This window comes from Meleagris gallopavo, chromosome 2 (genome assembly GCF_905368555.1).
Source record: "Meleagris gallopavo chromosome 2, MGAL_WU_HG_1.1, whole genome shotgun sequence".
Classification (NCBI taxonomy): Eukaryota; Metazoa; Chordata; class Aves; order Galliformes; family Phasianidae; genus Meleagris; species Meleagris gallopavo.
Genome location: NC_139405.1, coordinates 45,542,023 through 45,559,496, shown reverse-complemented (window position 1 = coordinate 45,559,496; position 17,474 = coordinate 45,542,023). Strand labels below are relative to the sequence as shown.

The window sequence follows — 17,474 nt, the reverse complement described above, 5'->3', positions numbered from 1 at the left end:
TACTCCTTCTCAAATGGTCTATTTCAAGTGTGAGATCATTCAGAAATAATTTTGTTCCTAAAAGAAATCAAATGCTTTTTCAGAAAGATTAATATTAATCACTGATTACACTGAAAGATATCCCTATGCCTGCTGACAGGAAGGACTGCTGAAAAATATTATTTTAATTCACTTAATTTACCTTGTTAAGAGACTGAAACCCAACATCTGAGTCAGTGTTCAGAAGGACAATCCTATTACACCAGATATTACAATCCAAGAAAGTGTCTGGCCAAGTAATATTTCTGAATTTTTAGACATTAACATGGGAAATGTGAGACCTTACAAAATACAGATTAATGGAAAAGGTGAAGAAATTAGGGAAGTAATTAACTCTGCTTATCACTTCATTCTTCTCACTCCTTACACACAGCAATCCATGGTTCTCTATTAGACTTATTTAACAATGAAACTTTGCAAGAACTCTGCAATGACAGAAGATATGTTGTTCTTTATTAGACAATTTTGCTCTACTATCAACCTAAACCTATAACAAGAGTGTGTATTTGTTTTTGTTTTGTTCTGTTGTTCTCCTTATTTCTCCTGTTTGTAAGAGAAATGTAGCTGCTCATACCAGGTAGATTTTCAAGAACTTGGTAGTATTCAAATATCAGGCTGATTTTCAAATTTTTGTTAGAGTAGCCAAATATCTTATTTGGTTTTGTAAAGAAGTTGTCTACTGTAAGAAGGCAGCACAATATAATACCAAAGTTACTCCACAGCTCTTGTCTGGATCTGGAGCAATGGAAACCAGGGAACAGGCACACATGGATGTCTTCTGCATGAACTAGTTTTGATCTCCCAGAGCTGAGGCTGGCTTGAAACTAACCAACTATAGATTTGAGCTGATTCCTTATGGTCAGCACATCAAAACTGCACATCACTTTACCTTTGGTAATGTCTAAGCCCGTAGGAATTTTCTATTAACGGGGATATTTCAAAATTCACATTTCCTATTACAGCAGTCTAGCCTCCAAGTAGCCTGGTAGGGAGAAAATAAAAAACTAGCCAATTCACTTTAATGGAATTTTCCCACTTGTTTTATTCTGCTTCCTAGAACTATGCAAATACATAAGAATGCCTCATACCTGTTGTCTGCCAGTGAAACTTGCTGCAAATAAAAAAAAGAAAAAAAAGTTAGAAATTTACATGATTCTGCATCTTGGTAGTACAAAAACAAATACAGCAACAGAAAAATATGTACTGTCAAAGAATAGAAAGCTTTTATCTTAAAAAAAAAACAAAACATTTAACTACAAGCATGTTGCAATGATGTGTACATTACTTCTTCATAATTTTTATTGTAACAAATTTACAGCACTATGAATACAGATTATATTGTCCCTTATTCACTACTTACAACTACACAGACCTATGAGTGTTGTATTATAAAAATCTCCGGTAGAATAAAATCATACTAGAGCAGCTTGGTACATCACTGAATAATTCTGATATTATCTGTATTGCAATAATAGCTGTGACATTTTAGACATTTCATTCAAAAAGGGAAAAGACTGATCAGAGACCTAAAGCAAGAAATGCATGTAGGGATAAAAGGACGTGAAGTAAGAACAAAAACCAGAACAGAATAGAGAAACAGGAATCTTTATCTCAAGAGTCAGCAGTAAATAGTTGCTCTCTCCTCACTTCTTTTACTGCATCAAGTCTGCAAGTTGCTTATTTATTTTAGAGTGATGCAGCAGTTAACAGAGACTGAAAAATGAGGCACCTTCTGTACATCTGCTTGGCTACTTTGAAGTTACTCTGGGAAACTTTTGCAAATCCATCTTTCTGGAAAACTCTAAGCACTGTGACTGTCCCTTCAACTATACTCTCCCAACATGTTTTGTACACAATCAGAACAGCAGCAGACAATAACAACCATTGCTCAGGGTCCCAAGGGATTAGGATCCAAACTACTACTGTGGCTAGTAGTTTAATGCAACTTTTTTCCTCCAACTTCTTTTAATGCATTTTATAGAAGCGTTCACATCACCAGGCATATCCAGAGCCTAGCAACTGAGCTATAGGCCCCATAATGACAGTGTTCTCCTCTCCTCCCAGTACCTCCCACAGTGAGCAGCTACAGTTCTTTGCCCCTGTTGTTTCCTCTGAGATACAGATGGTGAAGATGAAAGTTCTGTTACGCCCCTACCTTGCAGAGGTTTTGAAGAGAGAGTCCCAATGTGCTGTGAGACTTGGATGTTATAGCAATAGCCATTTATATACTTAAGACATTGCAATGCTTCTGCAGCCAAAGCATTCAGATATTCAGAGTATCTCCAGAAGTTGCTAAGTACTCTGATATCTGTGTGAAGTCATAGGGAACAGATTGATGAACAGCATGCAGCGTGACTCAGGAGCATAGGAGAAAGTTGGCAGGCAGTGGTTTTAGTCTATCTTTTCTTTATCAGTACATCAAAAAGATTGACCTGGACCTCAATCAGCCATGAAAAGCCTTCTATTGTGACCTTCAATTTATATGATGAAATTGGATTCAGAAAGCCATAGCAACATTGGATAGTCTCTGCAGGTCATCTTGTGCAACCTTTCACTGAAAGTAAGATGAATGCCAACAACAGTCTTGACAACCTCTAAGGCTGGAGAGGCTTTAACCTCTTTGTGTGACCTGCTTCCAATATTTCTCCTTACATTCTTTTTAATTTAGGAGAAAAAAATTAATGAAAATGCTGGCAGCACACAATAAAATCTCCCTACTGTTTTCAAACAAATAAATATTTTTAATTATTTTCAAGTTACACTTTCAGCAGAAGGAACTCATACTTTTTTTTCAGAGATGTTCTATCTTCTTCCCCCTTAAAGCTAGGGGCAGGCAAAATAGTCCTTAGCACTGAAAAAGGTCAGTGGCATCTTGTCTGTGGAAGGCAAGTGACCTTTATCATTGTTCCAAAGACCAGTTAACATCACTAGAAGACACAAAGCTTTCTGAACAAATTACTTCTGGACTTCAAGACTGTACTAGAGAAGGAACAGTGCTTCCACTAGGTTTTACTTTATGGAAGCTGTGCTGCCATGGTTTTGTTGCTAGGATCTACCTGTTACTAACTCAAAGCAGGGAAATTAGCTATTAAACACTGGTTATATTCTACCAGTTATACTACTGGTTATATCACAACTCCAATAAAATGTCAGATAGCTTAGTCCTCAGCTCACCCTACAGTATAACTGAAGAACGAACATGACTAGTACCTACTTATACATGCCAGAGAGTTATTTGCAAAAACAAGAGCTGTACTTTGCCTGTATTTTCTATGTACTACACAACACACCTCTGAGGTGTGGCAGGTAGCTCCACTGTCTGTTGGCTTCAAAAATAGGTTGTCCTTAGAATCAAATCCTTAATTTATAAAGCAATGGGCTCTGAATTACTGAACTCACTGAAAATATTAGGAATCATCTGTATCAAAACCACTTTTGCTAAATTCTAATTTGCTTTCTCAAAATGTGCAAAGTGCATCACCTTTGATGCAGTTCTTCACAGCCAATGTATATACAAGAGATTAAAGGGGTATTTTAACTAGGTTCACTGAGTTTACAACATAGAATAGGGCAGAGCTCTGCTGTTTCAAAAAAAAGGACTGGACATTAACACCTCCCTCTCACTTGTGCCTTTTAAAAGTAACCATCATTACTACATTTCATTGCAGAGAACTGTTGAATATGGAAGAATGTATCAGCTTTCACTACTGTTTTGCTAAAGTAGAAGAGCTGAAGATAAAGATAAAGGTATGTGCATAAATTAAAAAAAAAAAAAAAAAGGACAAATAACCAAGTTGCCACTTCAACCCATGCCTGCCAAAACCAATAAAACAACAGTCTGTATGAAGTACTGATTGAACCAGAAAGATAGCTACTCATTCTTCCAAGTGCAGTGACATTCTTCAAGGAACAGTGCCAGAAGAAGCATATGTTGGCTGATAGAAGCCATGCATATGAAGCTATTTGATTTTACTTTAATAGACACTGAATAAAATATTAACTTTCAATGTACTTAAGCAAGGAATGGTCTTACGTGCTGCATTAACAGTTATTTCTTCTGGCCAATTAGTTTAGTAGCTAGTTCAATAATTACTTCAGGGAATCCGCACTGGGCTATGGTCCCTGCTGTAGCCTATGGCATTTTTTTTCAATTTCTGTTATAGAAGCAGTGTTGAAAATTTCTGAATTTACATTCACCTTGGCTCTACGTAGATTTTACATAAACATGAAATGGACTTGTAGGTGTCTTTTTCCCTTATGCAGACACAAATGAAAATTCCAAATGGAGCAAAAGGCTTTTCTTATTGCAAATAATTTCAATTTAAAACACAAGAATGTTTTTTAATTTCCCTTCATAAGCATGGGAGAATGAATATTGAGTAACCATAAAGAACAGAGTTCTGTAACTTGTATATGTTGACAAGATATCAGACAGAAGATCTTTTCTTAGTTGATACCATGGGAATGACTTTTTTCTTCATAAGATCACCTCAAATTCACTACTACTGTCAGAGAGGTATTTTGTTACACTTACAGCAGCAAGCTGGAAATGTGCTGTTGATTTGCTCCATAACATCTGTCAGATCTGTGTTGGTATCATGAGGTGGAACTAACAAGTCATCTGCAGATATGACAACAAAGAAAGCAATTAATTTAGTAACAAGGAAATAAAAAAAGAAGACAGTATTCTTAAAGGCATTCTCATCCAATCATCCATTTGAATATTGCTTTACATTTCATCAGAAATCATTAGCTGAAGCATCTGTAACTTAATGTGCAGGAACTGTCACTGGTAACAGACAGGTCTGGGAGAGGAAATGAAAGTTAAATTGCGGATTTGCAGCATAAATATTTTTTTCTGTTATTAAAGCACAATCACTGCACCCAAAATTTAACTGGAAGGAACTATCAACAAGATGCAGCTTACGAGAATTTACAGTTAAGTAAAAGGTTAACAAGATGGAGGGATTATGCTCAATAACTGCTCAGTTATGTTCTTTACTTTTTGTGTCAGATAGCTTGTCACCTAACTTCTGGAGTGAACATATTTTAAAATAAATAAATAAATAAGTCTCTTTTAGGCAGCATTTATTCAAGATGCACCAGCAATTTCACTAGTATTAAAATCCTCATTGCTGTGGTATTTTTTAAGTGCTGCATAAAATTAGCATATGGAATGGTTAGGGAGTACAACTGGCTCTGTAATTAGACAGCATCGCTTATAAATCTACCATTGCATTAAATCAGACTCAGAGAAGTCCCATGTTTTTTTCAGACAAATTACAATGAAAACACACGTCAATGCTGAATGAAAACTTCCCAGTATGCAAAAGAATGTTTTTCTGGCTTTCCACAGAAATAACATAATTTTCTTAAATTTATGAAACAAAGGCTTGAAAAGGAAAATAGGGAGGAAATTACACTTAGACAGTTGGAGAAAAATCTGTTATTTTTTCTCCTATTTTTGAACATTTAATAGTTTGTAATTATTTCTGCTAATTGCTGGTGGAATAAATGAGTTTTGCTATTGGAGAATTTAAAATAATCTTTCAAGTGAGAAATCCCCTGATGTGCAGAGGCTGTACTATTAAATACTAAATAATTCCTAAAGATATGAAGCCTTTGAGAGTTGGGGTCAAAGTAACAGAATAAGGAAGGCACACACAGAATTTTTAAAGCAGCAATCAGGAAGTTTCAATCACATGCATTTGGACATTTGTTCCAGTATCTGATAGATTACTTGGCTGTATGCACATACTGTAGGACAAACAGCTGTTGGCCATTTCATTCCAATGCAATCTGGTTCTCCCAGGGCAGGGGACATTAGCCCAGTAGTTCAGAACAGCCAGAACAAAAAAAACTGTGATAGACATCCATCACTCAGAACCTTGTGATACTTAAAAGCAGCTGCAAGGTGCAAGGAAGCAGCACTCCAGGTGCAATATACGTTGTTCCTGGACAAAGATCATCTCCTTTTTGTGTGTTTTTGTTGGTAAATGATTTCAGAAATATGCAAACAAAACCATCCAGTATTCGTCTACAGACTCACATAGCACGTTACCTGACCAGACACTCACCTGCCTGATGAAACTGCGAGCTTGTCTCTTGATCGAGCGGGTAGCCAAGGGCTGAATGCTGGGGTGAAGTGCAAGGGGAGGCACCGTTAACCTGGGAGTCTGACTCAGGCTACATGGGAGACAGTGAAATGCCAATTTAGGTAAGTGATATCTACATAATCTAAGTGTGAGCTTGTATATGGTCATCCTGCCACCTTGTCTTCAAAGTATTCAAAGGTGGCTTAGGTCTATACAGCTATCAGAAAGACAAAACAAAACAACCTATTAAAAAAAAATAAAATCATGCTTAAGCATAAATTTTATAACATTCTAGTTGTCACCTTAATTAATAATGATATTCACCTATGAGTGGTGTGACAAAGAAGCACAATTTCTTAAGTACAATCCAAATAGCCTGACAAGGCTCTCAACCCAGCTACGCCTAAAAACTACGCAATGTTATTAATGGGTTCAATATGTATGCATACATACGTGGTGATGCACTGGAACAGGATGCCCAAGGAGGTTGTGGATGCTCCATCCTTGGAGGCATTCAAGGGCAGGCTGGATGTAGCTCTGGGCAGCCTGGTCTAGTGGTTGGTGACCCTGCACATAGCAGGGGAGTTAAAACTAGATGATCACTATGGTACTTTTCAACCCAGGCCATAATATGATGCTATGATATATGTATGTACGTATGTATGTACATATACATATGTGCACACACATAAGACAGCCAGCTAAGCTGTGCTAAGAAGCTTTGGCTAAGGTGACTGATCATGCTTAATAGCATCAGTTCAATCCAGAAATTATTTTGCTAAACTTATTTCACAACCAAGCCAAACAAAGATGCCAGATTCAGGAGAACTCTTAAATCTGAAAAGTAGTAGCTACCATCCACCACTCCTGCTGTTGCTGTTTCTCAACAGTATGGAAAACTCAGATTGGCAAGAATCCCCAAATTTTACAATATGATTTGCAGAAAACTATGAACAGGAGTCTCCATACTTTGAAACTGTTGAGGCAAATCTTTCTGGATTCCTACAAACATCAAAGTGCTGTAGTCATTTATAGCTGTAGTCATGTGTGTCGTTGAGAGTACATATATGTATATATATGTGGATGCAAAACAAGAAAAGATTATAAGACTTCACTATAAAACTCAGATATACTGGAAGGAACCCTGCAGAGGTATTTCTACCTCTTTCTCTTCTTTTATTTTTATAAGAAATCCTTTGAAGAAGTGTTACACAATACTCAAGCTCCAAAAATGACTGTTCTGAAAAGCCAGAAGCACGTGAAACAACATTTATATCTGAGGCTATTACATAATCTTCACCAAAATGGCTGCCCCCATCATTTATCTTTTTGACTGCAAATCATCAAATTACTTTCAAACAGCTTAATAAGCAGATTATTTATCCAAATCTGTCAAAAGTAGATGCAGAAGCCATGCAAAAATTATTTTTAAGACTTTTTTTTGAGAAGGAAAAGTATCTAGAACATCTACAAGGCTCATAGCAGAAGGAACTGACACAAAAGCTCATTTGTGCACAACTTTGCTCGTTGGTAGTTCACAGCAACATTCAATTCCTTAAGTTAAAAAAAAAACAACCTTCAACAAGAAACTGCAAATTGTTGAACAATGAGAGATACCTTTTCTTGCACACACTATGGTGTGACACAGAAGGAAATGCTCCCTTGAGCATTTGGCAAATCTGTTTTTCTCTTCCCAATCTCATCTCTCTTTCCTTATGACAATACCAACTTCCAAATTTGACTAAAAGAATAAATCAAGAGAGATTGCTCTGCACTTAGAAGACAAAGAAAAATGGAAACGCTCTCAAATCAGGCAAGGATTTTACCATCAAGACATCAGTATGAGCAGTAAATGCCTACTGAATATTTAAGTCATTTGCTATTCAGTATAAGGCTTCCGCCCAGCTACAGGGTCTAGGTAAAATGAATTTAATGATTTAAAATACACTAAGTCGGGTAACTAATCCCAGGAAATTCTGTACAGCAACTGTTGTTCAAGAAGAGTTTAGAGCTAAGGAGATGAAGTAACCCCTCTGAAGGTTACAAGTTACTTCAGTGTAGAACAAAGGTAGCTTCAGTGGTAGAATAGGTGTTTGTCCACACCACTAGGAGATGGATAGAGAGGATCTGAGTCATCCAAAATGAACACTTGTACCTGGACTGGATTTCCATCCTTCTTGAAGCAGAAAACATGCATAAATGATGCAGAGAAGACTGAGTGAGGAAGATCAGTGCTGGACTTGACAGTAAACTGCAGTACAGTAACACAAAGGCTAGACTAAGGATAGCAAGACACTGCAAAGTCAAGATTAATTAGGATACAAAGGAGACGCCTACAAACTTAAATGACAAATTAGTAGTGAAGGTTATTTATTGTCACTTAGCAGTGCTGTTGCAAATGACAAAGAAAAAAACAACACAGAGTATGAGGACTCTAACAGGGGATTAACTGAGATCAAATAAAGCATACTGGAATACTTTACATTGACCTATCATATGTTGCTATAGCAGTCAGAATCACAGTCGGATTTTATTTTATTTTTTAAACACACTTCTTTCTAATCAGAGGCCAATGCCTAATTAATTCATTCTCATTAGACAGTATTTACTCCTAATGACTACAATAACAAGAAAAGCCAAACAAAACCAAAATCCTCTTCTTACAAAGTCAAGACCATACAGATCAGCAGATGAATAGTGGGATTTAGAGCAGCAGAGGAAGAGCACTGGCAGTGGAAGAATAGCCTTAATCAGATACTGAGCGAAATTAAATGCAAAATAATTGAGGCAATAGCTGCATGTATTTATACGATTTAACAGCTTTAATGAGAGATAACCCAAATTTTAATGGGAAAGAACTGGAGTTGCAGAAAAGCCATAGTTTCTTTTCTAAGGCTACATAACGAGCACCAAGAACTTGTGGAATCAAAACTTAATAATACAATTTCTGGGAGGTGACTTATTTTTTGTTACATACAACTAAATAAAGATACAAAGGGACAAATAAGTTCTGCAGAAAATTCTGAAACTGAGGGATTTCTTTTTAATACTGCAGTTCTAAAGTATCTCAAGGGAGATATTTATTTTAACCAATTTGGATCAACATAAATTTTTGTGCGATTCCAGCTGGTTTATTTCCTGTGGAAGAGCCTCAACTGTAGCTTAAAGGTCAGATAAGTCACACTCATTACTCACCTGACTTCTGTTGTCGTCATTGTTTAAACAAATACTTCCCAAACATCTTAGCTACAGAACACCTCAGAAGCAGGCTAATTCCTTTTCCAAATTCACTGTAGATGTTCCTTCTTATTCCTGGCTTATTCTCCCAGTCACAAAAAGAACACAAAGCTCTCTCCATTTCTCTATTGCTAAAGATCCTCTGCTTTTAGTAGGAGAGAGAGCTGCACCCCCTATATACTTTGTCTTACAATTTTACCATACATCCATTGACAGATGGTGTTAACTTCCATTAAATTCAATATCAAATCCAGCATGAAACAGCTTTCAGTTGTTCAGACAAGAAAGAAAGAAAAATCAAATTAGACTTTAAATGCCCTTCATAATAGGTCTTAATTCTATTTTGCACATGTAGTATCTAAAATAGCTGTATAAAATAAAGGTGAAAATGGATTTTTTTTTTCCATATTATTAACATAACATGGTAGTATCAAAGCTGTCACAAGCAAATTCTGTTTCACCTTCTGCTTTGGCACTATAATCAATCAGGCAGACAAAATGACAAGACTGTGTGACAGCTACCAATCCTTTGGGCTTGCTAAAATAAAAACAGTGTGTTAACCTCAGAATTGTGACCTGAAGAAGGCAAATGTGCAGTGAGGATGCATGCACTTTTCTGCTAAAGGTGCTCTCTAAAGAATGACTTTGAGCGCTGTGATATATATCTAACTTACCGTAGGAGTTTCTAAGTTTCATTACTTTTCTACCCATATTTCTTAGACAAAGAGGTCTCAGTACTTTACATTCAGTAGCACTTTATTAACATAAAAAACAGTCAGGAAGCAGAACGGAGAAGAGAAATTAAGGGCTTTGCTGTTGACAGAAGAAAAGAAACAGAGAACATGAAATGCCAATCACAGCAAAGAAGGTGTTGTGAGATGGGCAGTGGTGTCCTTTAACACCAGTAATTATTACGAAAGGAAATACATAGTTGAGTATTTTGACATTTGGACTTAGATAATTTGTATGGAAGATTATCCTATCTCATTAACAAGACAAGGAATTTTTTACATCTACTAAAAATGTAATTGGGACAGTTGACAAAAACAAAGGAAATAAATAAATAAACTTAGATCTCCAGCTGGCTTCTGAAATAGTCTTTCCCAAGCAGTGAGAGAGGAAAAGACTTTCACACACTGTGAACAGCCTAGACATTAAAACAAACATGCTGAAGAGCGGTCATTTTTCCAGAAAGTTAAAGAGGACAATAACATAACTCAACGCTGCTTCAAAACTGTATTGATGTTGACATAAAGAAATTCCAAAGAACACACTCTGAAATTTTGAATTATTTAAGTTTTTGAAGGCCCTTCAATAAAATAGCTTCAGCATCCTTGGAGACAGCTTGCAAAAAAACTGCTTAGTGGCAGGTCAAAAGAACACAAAATCATACAGTAATGATGTATTTAGAAAACTATATTGAAAAATCACAGATACGCTACAAAGGCAATAATGCAGATCTTCTTAAATACTTGACTTGGTACCAGATACTCCTTTAGAAGAGGCCAGAATAGAAATAGGAATATCTTTGGGAAGAGCACAAGAAATAATCAGAAGCCTAGCATGACTCCCCAGAAGAGGGGGATGGTGGATGGTAAGCAAAAGAGCAAGTGTAGAGCAAATGTGGTTTAAACAAATAAAAAATATTTCAAAAGATCTTTTTTGTTCTACCTTACCCTACCAGAAACCAAAAGTTGCAGAACACTCAAAGAAATCCAGAGGCAGAACTGCTAAGAAGAAAATATTGCTGTTTCCTCAAAGCCACTGCCCACTAGCACAACGCATATGGATATCTTAAAAGATCTTGTTAAGAATGCTATAAAGGTACTCGATTACAAAAATATAATATTAATTAGATTATCTACAGACACATTAGAAAAAAAATTAAAGGGTGAACATTCTCATGCTTTAAGCACTACGCTAAACTGTCTGTAGTTTTGGCAGAACTGTGTTTCCATTCTACAACAGTTTCTTTACAAGTTTAAAAGTCTTCTCCAAAGCACCTAGTGTTGGCAATAGTTGCCAAGATACATCATGAAGGATTATCAACAGCTGCACCAATTGTCTACCCTATTAAATATGTAAACTACTCAAACACTGATTGAATATGCTAGATTAACAGCAACAACAACAACAATATTCTGCTAGAGGGGTAGGGAAGTCACTGGAACAAATGCATCCTAGTGCTATGATGCCAAGACTACCTAGAAAAATGCCAGTCACCCAGAGGAACAACAACAACAACATCTTCATCACTGTAGTAATGGTATCATCAACAGCAGGAACTTACATCATCCTGATACTTGTTTTATGCAGCCTGTTTCTTAGCTTAGTTAAATCCTCTAATCATACAACCAATCATCCAGTTCGAGGAAGGTAGGAATTCTTTGCCTTACAGGACTCTGACCCAATGGTCATGATTACTTCTGGGAAAAGATTCATACATTTAAGCTTCCACACACAATGTTTTACAAGCTAACATCTCTAACAACACTTTGTAGAATTTGCCATTTTATTTTTTTTGTATCTAGATATGCACGTTCTTCAAAAATGATCAACATTTCCTCCTCCAACAAAGAAACTGTACCATCTCTAGCATTTGCAAAAAGGCTCTTGAATGTAACACCTGCCTGTAAGTAGACTGTTTTGCTGTAGCTTATAGGTGTAAACATGCTATTCAAGAACTAGACTTCTGAATAGAAATACTTGTTCTTTTGCATATTAGAAATATCTTTGGCAATCTGTCTTTGTTATGTCAAGAAACATTTCAGTGACTGACTCTGGCAACAAAATGAAATAACTTAAGGAAAGATAGAAAAACTGAAGTCAAATACAGGTTGTGACTGGTACCACTACTTGGAAAAATACATATTTTCTTCCCTCTGCTTTTAAACTTGGAAAAAAATGTTGAACTTATGTGTATATTTCCTAAGTTACCATAATCACTCCAGCACTTAAAATCATTTTGTGCTCATCTGACATTCACAGTAGCTCAGAACAGAGCAGGAAAAATTCCTCTTCACCCTTGAAATAACTGAGTGCAACAGAGCAAATCAACAGTGAAAATATCTACGGTTAAATTCCAACACCTTTGCACCACCGAGAAATCCATCACGCAGAAGTAACCTGCCAGAAAAGACAGACATGAGTACACATTCACCTGCTCAAGTAGCTGACGCAGACGGTGAAGCTGGGACTCCAATTGCTTATTGTGATCTTCCAAAATTTGCATCCTTGCTTCCAGGCGACCTTTATGTTGCCTCAGAAGTTTAGCTTCAGCAATGAGTTCAGCATCTTCAGGAACATGCTGAGGTGAAACAATGGAATCAGGAGGTGATGCAAGAGGGTTAATTCCTCTTCGAAGATGTTGCTCTTTTAGTTGCTCATATTCTATCTGCAGACTCCTGGTATATTGAAGAGAAGAATGATAATGTAAATAATTTAAAATAAAAACATCCTTAGATCAAATTATGCTATCATTACCTCCAACTAGAGAATATTAGTAGCTCAAAGACAATGTCTTACACGTAGTTTATGAAAAAATTCTACACAATGAACCTATGCTGTTTTATTGTAGACTCGTCCCCTCTACCTAACCAAGTTATGCCATGCACGACATGCCTTGGCTGATTTATTTTTTTTTTCCCTGGAATCATTGTAATAATGACTCCTAAATGCATCTCTCCTCATCTTCTCCAACAACAATACATGGCATACACTTAGTTCAAACAATGAATTGACAATTCAAAGACTAAATAGGATGCTTATGAAACACCTTTGTTCTTCCTCAAGGTCAGCAATGATGCGTTCCAACTCTCCTCGCTCTTCCTTTTCCACTGATTTCAGTATCTGGGCAGGACTCTGTGGCTGACTCACAGGTGACTCTCCTCCCAGTGTCTGACAATACTGCTGGATAAGGGCGTGCTCATCCTCTCTGGAGCAATACAACAATGCAGATTAAGACAGAGCAAAAACACATTCATTACATAAACAAACAACTTTGTCAAGCTGAAGGGTTTCATTTGCTTGTTTATGTGAAAGGACTAAGAGTACGAAATAAGCCTGCAAGATTTTAAAGTATAAATGTTAGATGTGTATCTCAGCAAGTTGTATTCAAATTTATGAATTGTTTCTAAAAATACTACAAAAGCTTATAAATACACAATGCACAGGAAAAACAGAAATGATTAGTAGTGGTGTACAACAACAGTTTATTGTATGCATGAAGAACAAATGCTGCTGGTGGTTCAGAAATAGTGAAAATCAAACCTGAGAATATAAACTGCAAATGACTTACTTGAAATGCCTTAAAAATAAAAAAAAAATAAACAAAACATAAAAAGTGTAGTTAATTAAGTTTGGACCAGGTTCTGATGTGATAATGAAAATGCCATGGCACTTCTCCATCCTTTTTCTATTTCAGTAAAAATAGACAAACCAAAATAAACCAAAAACTCCACTCCTTATAATCAAGTTTTTTCCAAAGTGATGTGAACTCTATTGGGGCTTTACACACCATGACACATTGTGTGTCCATTGAAACGTGCAGGATGTTCCCACAATGCAAACTGAAACAGCTGCAATAAGCAGGAAAGCGATAGTATCTTAACATCAACACCTTCAGCAAGCAAAGCAGCAGTGTTAAAGCAGATACTGAAAAGAAACAAAGTTCTATCATTCAGGTTTCAAAACACTATTTAAATATTACTTTAAATGATACAGTGTAACTTCTTTTAAGCTTCTTCTGTGCAGAAATGTTGACGTTGTCAGGGAAGGTCCGTCCAATAAAGTAGTTTAGTCTGCCTATTTTAATTAGGCATCAGAAAGATACTGTCTGTTTTTTAAGATGATGAATTAGTTTATAAGCAACTATGTAGGTCATTTGAAACAGATTTTTTTTAATAGTGCTCTGCAAAGTTGGATTTATTATATTTGAATTTATTAAAACTTCAATTCTGTCAAGATTTTACATTAGGTATAACCTCATTTTTTAATAAGGCATATAATCCACTTTTAATAAAGAATTTACAGTGGGAATACTTACATATTTTTCACTCTGTTGTGTCCTATAGGTGACACCAAAACAGATAAATACAATCTTTAAGAAGGATTCCAGACAATGTTATATTTTGGACTCTCAGTTAATAAGTCCAGAGAAAAAATTCAATTCCTTCCTCATTCATTGGCTTAGAGCCTCAGAATCTGTATGTGACAGAATGAATATTGACAGTTCTTTTTTAAGGCATCATATCTTGCAAATGATAGCAGTCTTTTTCATGTCCTAATGGTAAATCTGATAAAAACAGTCTTCTAAAACAAAAATATGATTTTACCACTAGTCTAGTCTAACTTGCAGAATTACTATTTCAATTAGCAGCAACTTAAATCTGCACCATAAAATCTCATGACTGTAATTAAGGCTCACTAGTAATTAAGATTCACTAGTAGCACAGGAGTTCCGGCACTGGGCTTCACAATGACCTACAACTGAAAGGAGTGAGATATGCTCTATGGCATGGAAATACTTTAATTTTGAGAAATCCAGAACTTTATTCATCAGAATTAGTTGGAGACAGCACTTGGTCACCAAAATAAAAACACAGCATCCAAATAATTTCCTTAGTCTTCTTGGTAGTTATTTTTCTGAAGACTCTGCACACTTCAAGAAAAAAGCAGAACTACACAAAAATATTTCAAGAGTAGAGACTGCAGTTCCTTTTCAGCACTCCATCATACAAGAAAGCAGTGAAAATCCCAGAAGTTCAATTTTGAAACAAGTACACCTCAAACGAGAAGAACACCCAACAAAGCTAGCCAATGAAAATGGCATTTGAAATATCCTATTCTCTCTGGATAAATAGTTTCAACAGATTGATTCCAAAACATGCATGAAGGGAGCAAGAGACAAAAAACACTGCACATCATTTTCCTTCATCAAGACTGAGTTGTAGAGAGAAAAACTCATATTTCCTGACAGCCACTTTTCATCAGTTTCACAGAATCACAGAATTGTAGGGGTTGGAAGGGACCTCCAGAGATCATCGAGTCCAACCCCCCTGCCAAAGCAAGTTTCCTACACCAGGTCGCACAGGTAGGTGTCCAGGTGAGTCTTGAATATCTCCAGAGAAGGAGACTCCACAACTCCCCTGGGCAGCCTCTTCCAGTGCTCCGTCACCCTCACTGTAAAGAAGTTCTTGTGCACATTTGTGTAGAACTTCCTATGCTGCAGTTTCTGGCCATTTCCTCTTGTCCTGTCTCCACACACTGCTGAAAAGAGACTGGCCTCACCGCTCTGCCCCCCACTCCTTAGATATTTATAAACCTGGATCAGGTCCCCTCTCAGTCGTCTTTTCTCAAGGCTAAACAGACCCAGTTCACTTAGCCTTTCTTCATAGGGGAGATGCTCCAGGCCCTTCACCATCTTTGTGGCCCTCCGCTGGACTCTTTCCAAGAGATCCCTGTCTTTTTTGTACTGGGGAGCCCAGACCTGGACACAGTACTCCAGATGAGGCCTTACCAGGGCAGAGTAGAGGGAGAGGATCACCTCCTTCGATCCGCTGGCCACGCTCTTTTTAATGCACCCCAGTTTTATTATTTTTATTATTATTATTTATTATTTTACCTGATTAAGATTTTAGATAGTAAGAGATGAGTATATTTGCCATTCTCCTTCCTCCATTATCCTCCTTTTTCCAGCAGTGTTCTTTTCATATCAAGCACCATGTATTCTAGTCCAAATAAAGCATACCTTGGCCTACTGATGCGATGCCAAATATTCAGAGCAGGTTCAAGAAGGTACTCTGAAATGCTGTTTTGGTCTTTAACTTTAATCTGGAGCTAATTCCTCATTATGACAAGTTGCCCTTTAACCATTTACACCATGTCAAAGTATTTAGATACTATATACTGGGACTCTATTTTGACTCATAAGACATTGAGTGGCAGTGCCAGCTCTATGTATCACTGTTGTTCATTGCTTGCTCCTACCCCTGCACCTGAGTGCACAGCTCCTTAATAAGAAAAATATCTTCTGTTGACTGTAAAGTGCCATCAACTGCACCGCAGAAACTAAAACAACTGGTACTAAAGGCATTCGTTTAAAAAAAAAAAAGAAGAAAAAAACCAGCTACTAAACATTCACGTTTACACACTAACAATTCATATTATTGTCCAGCACAATTAATTTCAGTGTGGGCTAGCTAGGATGGTTCATACATTACAGGAATAAGAGAAATACGTTCTCCTGTTTCTCTAAAAATGTCTTCTGTCTTTTAATTTTCCTACACTGTGATTTGTCAAATTGTGAGGCACGGCTTTTCGCAGGGAATACCACTTCACATTCTTTTTGAAAAGTCTTCATTTCTCCTTATGAAAAGTCTTTAATGCTGTTATGTCAGAAAATTAAAACATTAGATAAATTGTTGTTGTTGTTGTTAACAGAATGGACACACTACAGCAAAAATATATATATTTTTGCTGTCTACAAATACTTTTCCAGTTCAGGAAAACACATGTTTTAGTAGAATTTTCACATCCTAGTGGAGTGCAGAAATCCCTAAAGAGTTAAGGGATATCATGAAGATATTCAAGACAAGAGGTTAATTAAAAAAGAAGATATTTCATTGAAGAATGTTTTATTTTTCATTTCTATAAAGAAACCTCACGATATTTAACCAACAGCATAAGCTTCCTTGTTTTCTCTCCTTAGTCTTCCTTGGTGGTTATACTTCAATGAAGAAAAATTCTTACACGTACACTCTGAAGAATGAAGTATGTTAAACTTACTAGTGATTAACTTGCTAACCTGACAAGGCTAAAGCAAATGCTCTTCCAATACTAAGTGCAACTTTGGTTCTGTTACAGGTCCACAGTAAGCTGTGGGATTACTGAGGACTGATAAAGATCACAGAACATAACTCCAATTTCAAAGAGAGAATTTGATTTTAAAATCATCAAAAATCTCCCAAAGCTTCAAAAGAATATAAGAAAATGAGATTTTTCTCAGGTTTACTGCCTCTGAGCTGAAAAATGCACGTCGAAGTTTCAAATTGCTCCTTCTAATTCAGTCTATACAGAACAATTACAGCTTGCATATTTTAACAT

The 17,474-nt window shown here is 36.5% G+C and overlaps 1 protein-coding gene across 4 annotated transcripts in view; it reads right to left on the bottom strand.

Moving 5' to 3' along the window:
* UTRN (utrophin) overlaps nt 1-17,474 on the bottom strand; it is a 356,268-nt gene that overhangs the window by 10,473 nt on the left and 328,321 nt on the right. For all 4 annotated transcript variants that reach the window (XM_085216963.1, XM_085216962.1, XM_085216960.1 and 1 more), the window contains 5 exons: nt 13,147-13,305; nt 12,532-12,775; nt 6,117-6,225; nt 4,574-4,660; nt 1,128-1,150 (listed from right to left, as the gene is read on the bottom strand). In XM_085216963.1, the coding sequence (XP_085073089.1) occupies nt 1,128-1,150; nt 4,574-4,660; nt 6,117-6,225; nt 12,532-12,775; nt 13,147-13,305 (622 nt within the window). The remainder of the gene's footprint in view (nt 1-1,127; nt 1,151-4,573; nt 4,661-6,116; nt 6,226-12,531; nt 12,776-13,146; nt 13,306-17,474) is intronic.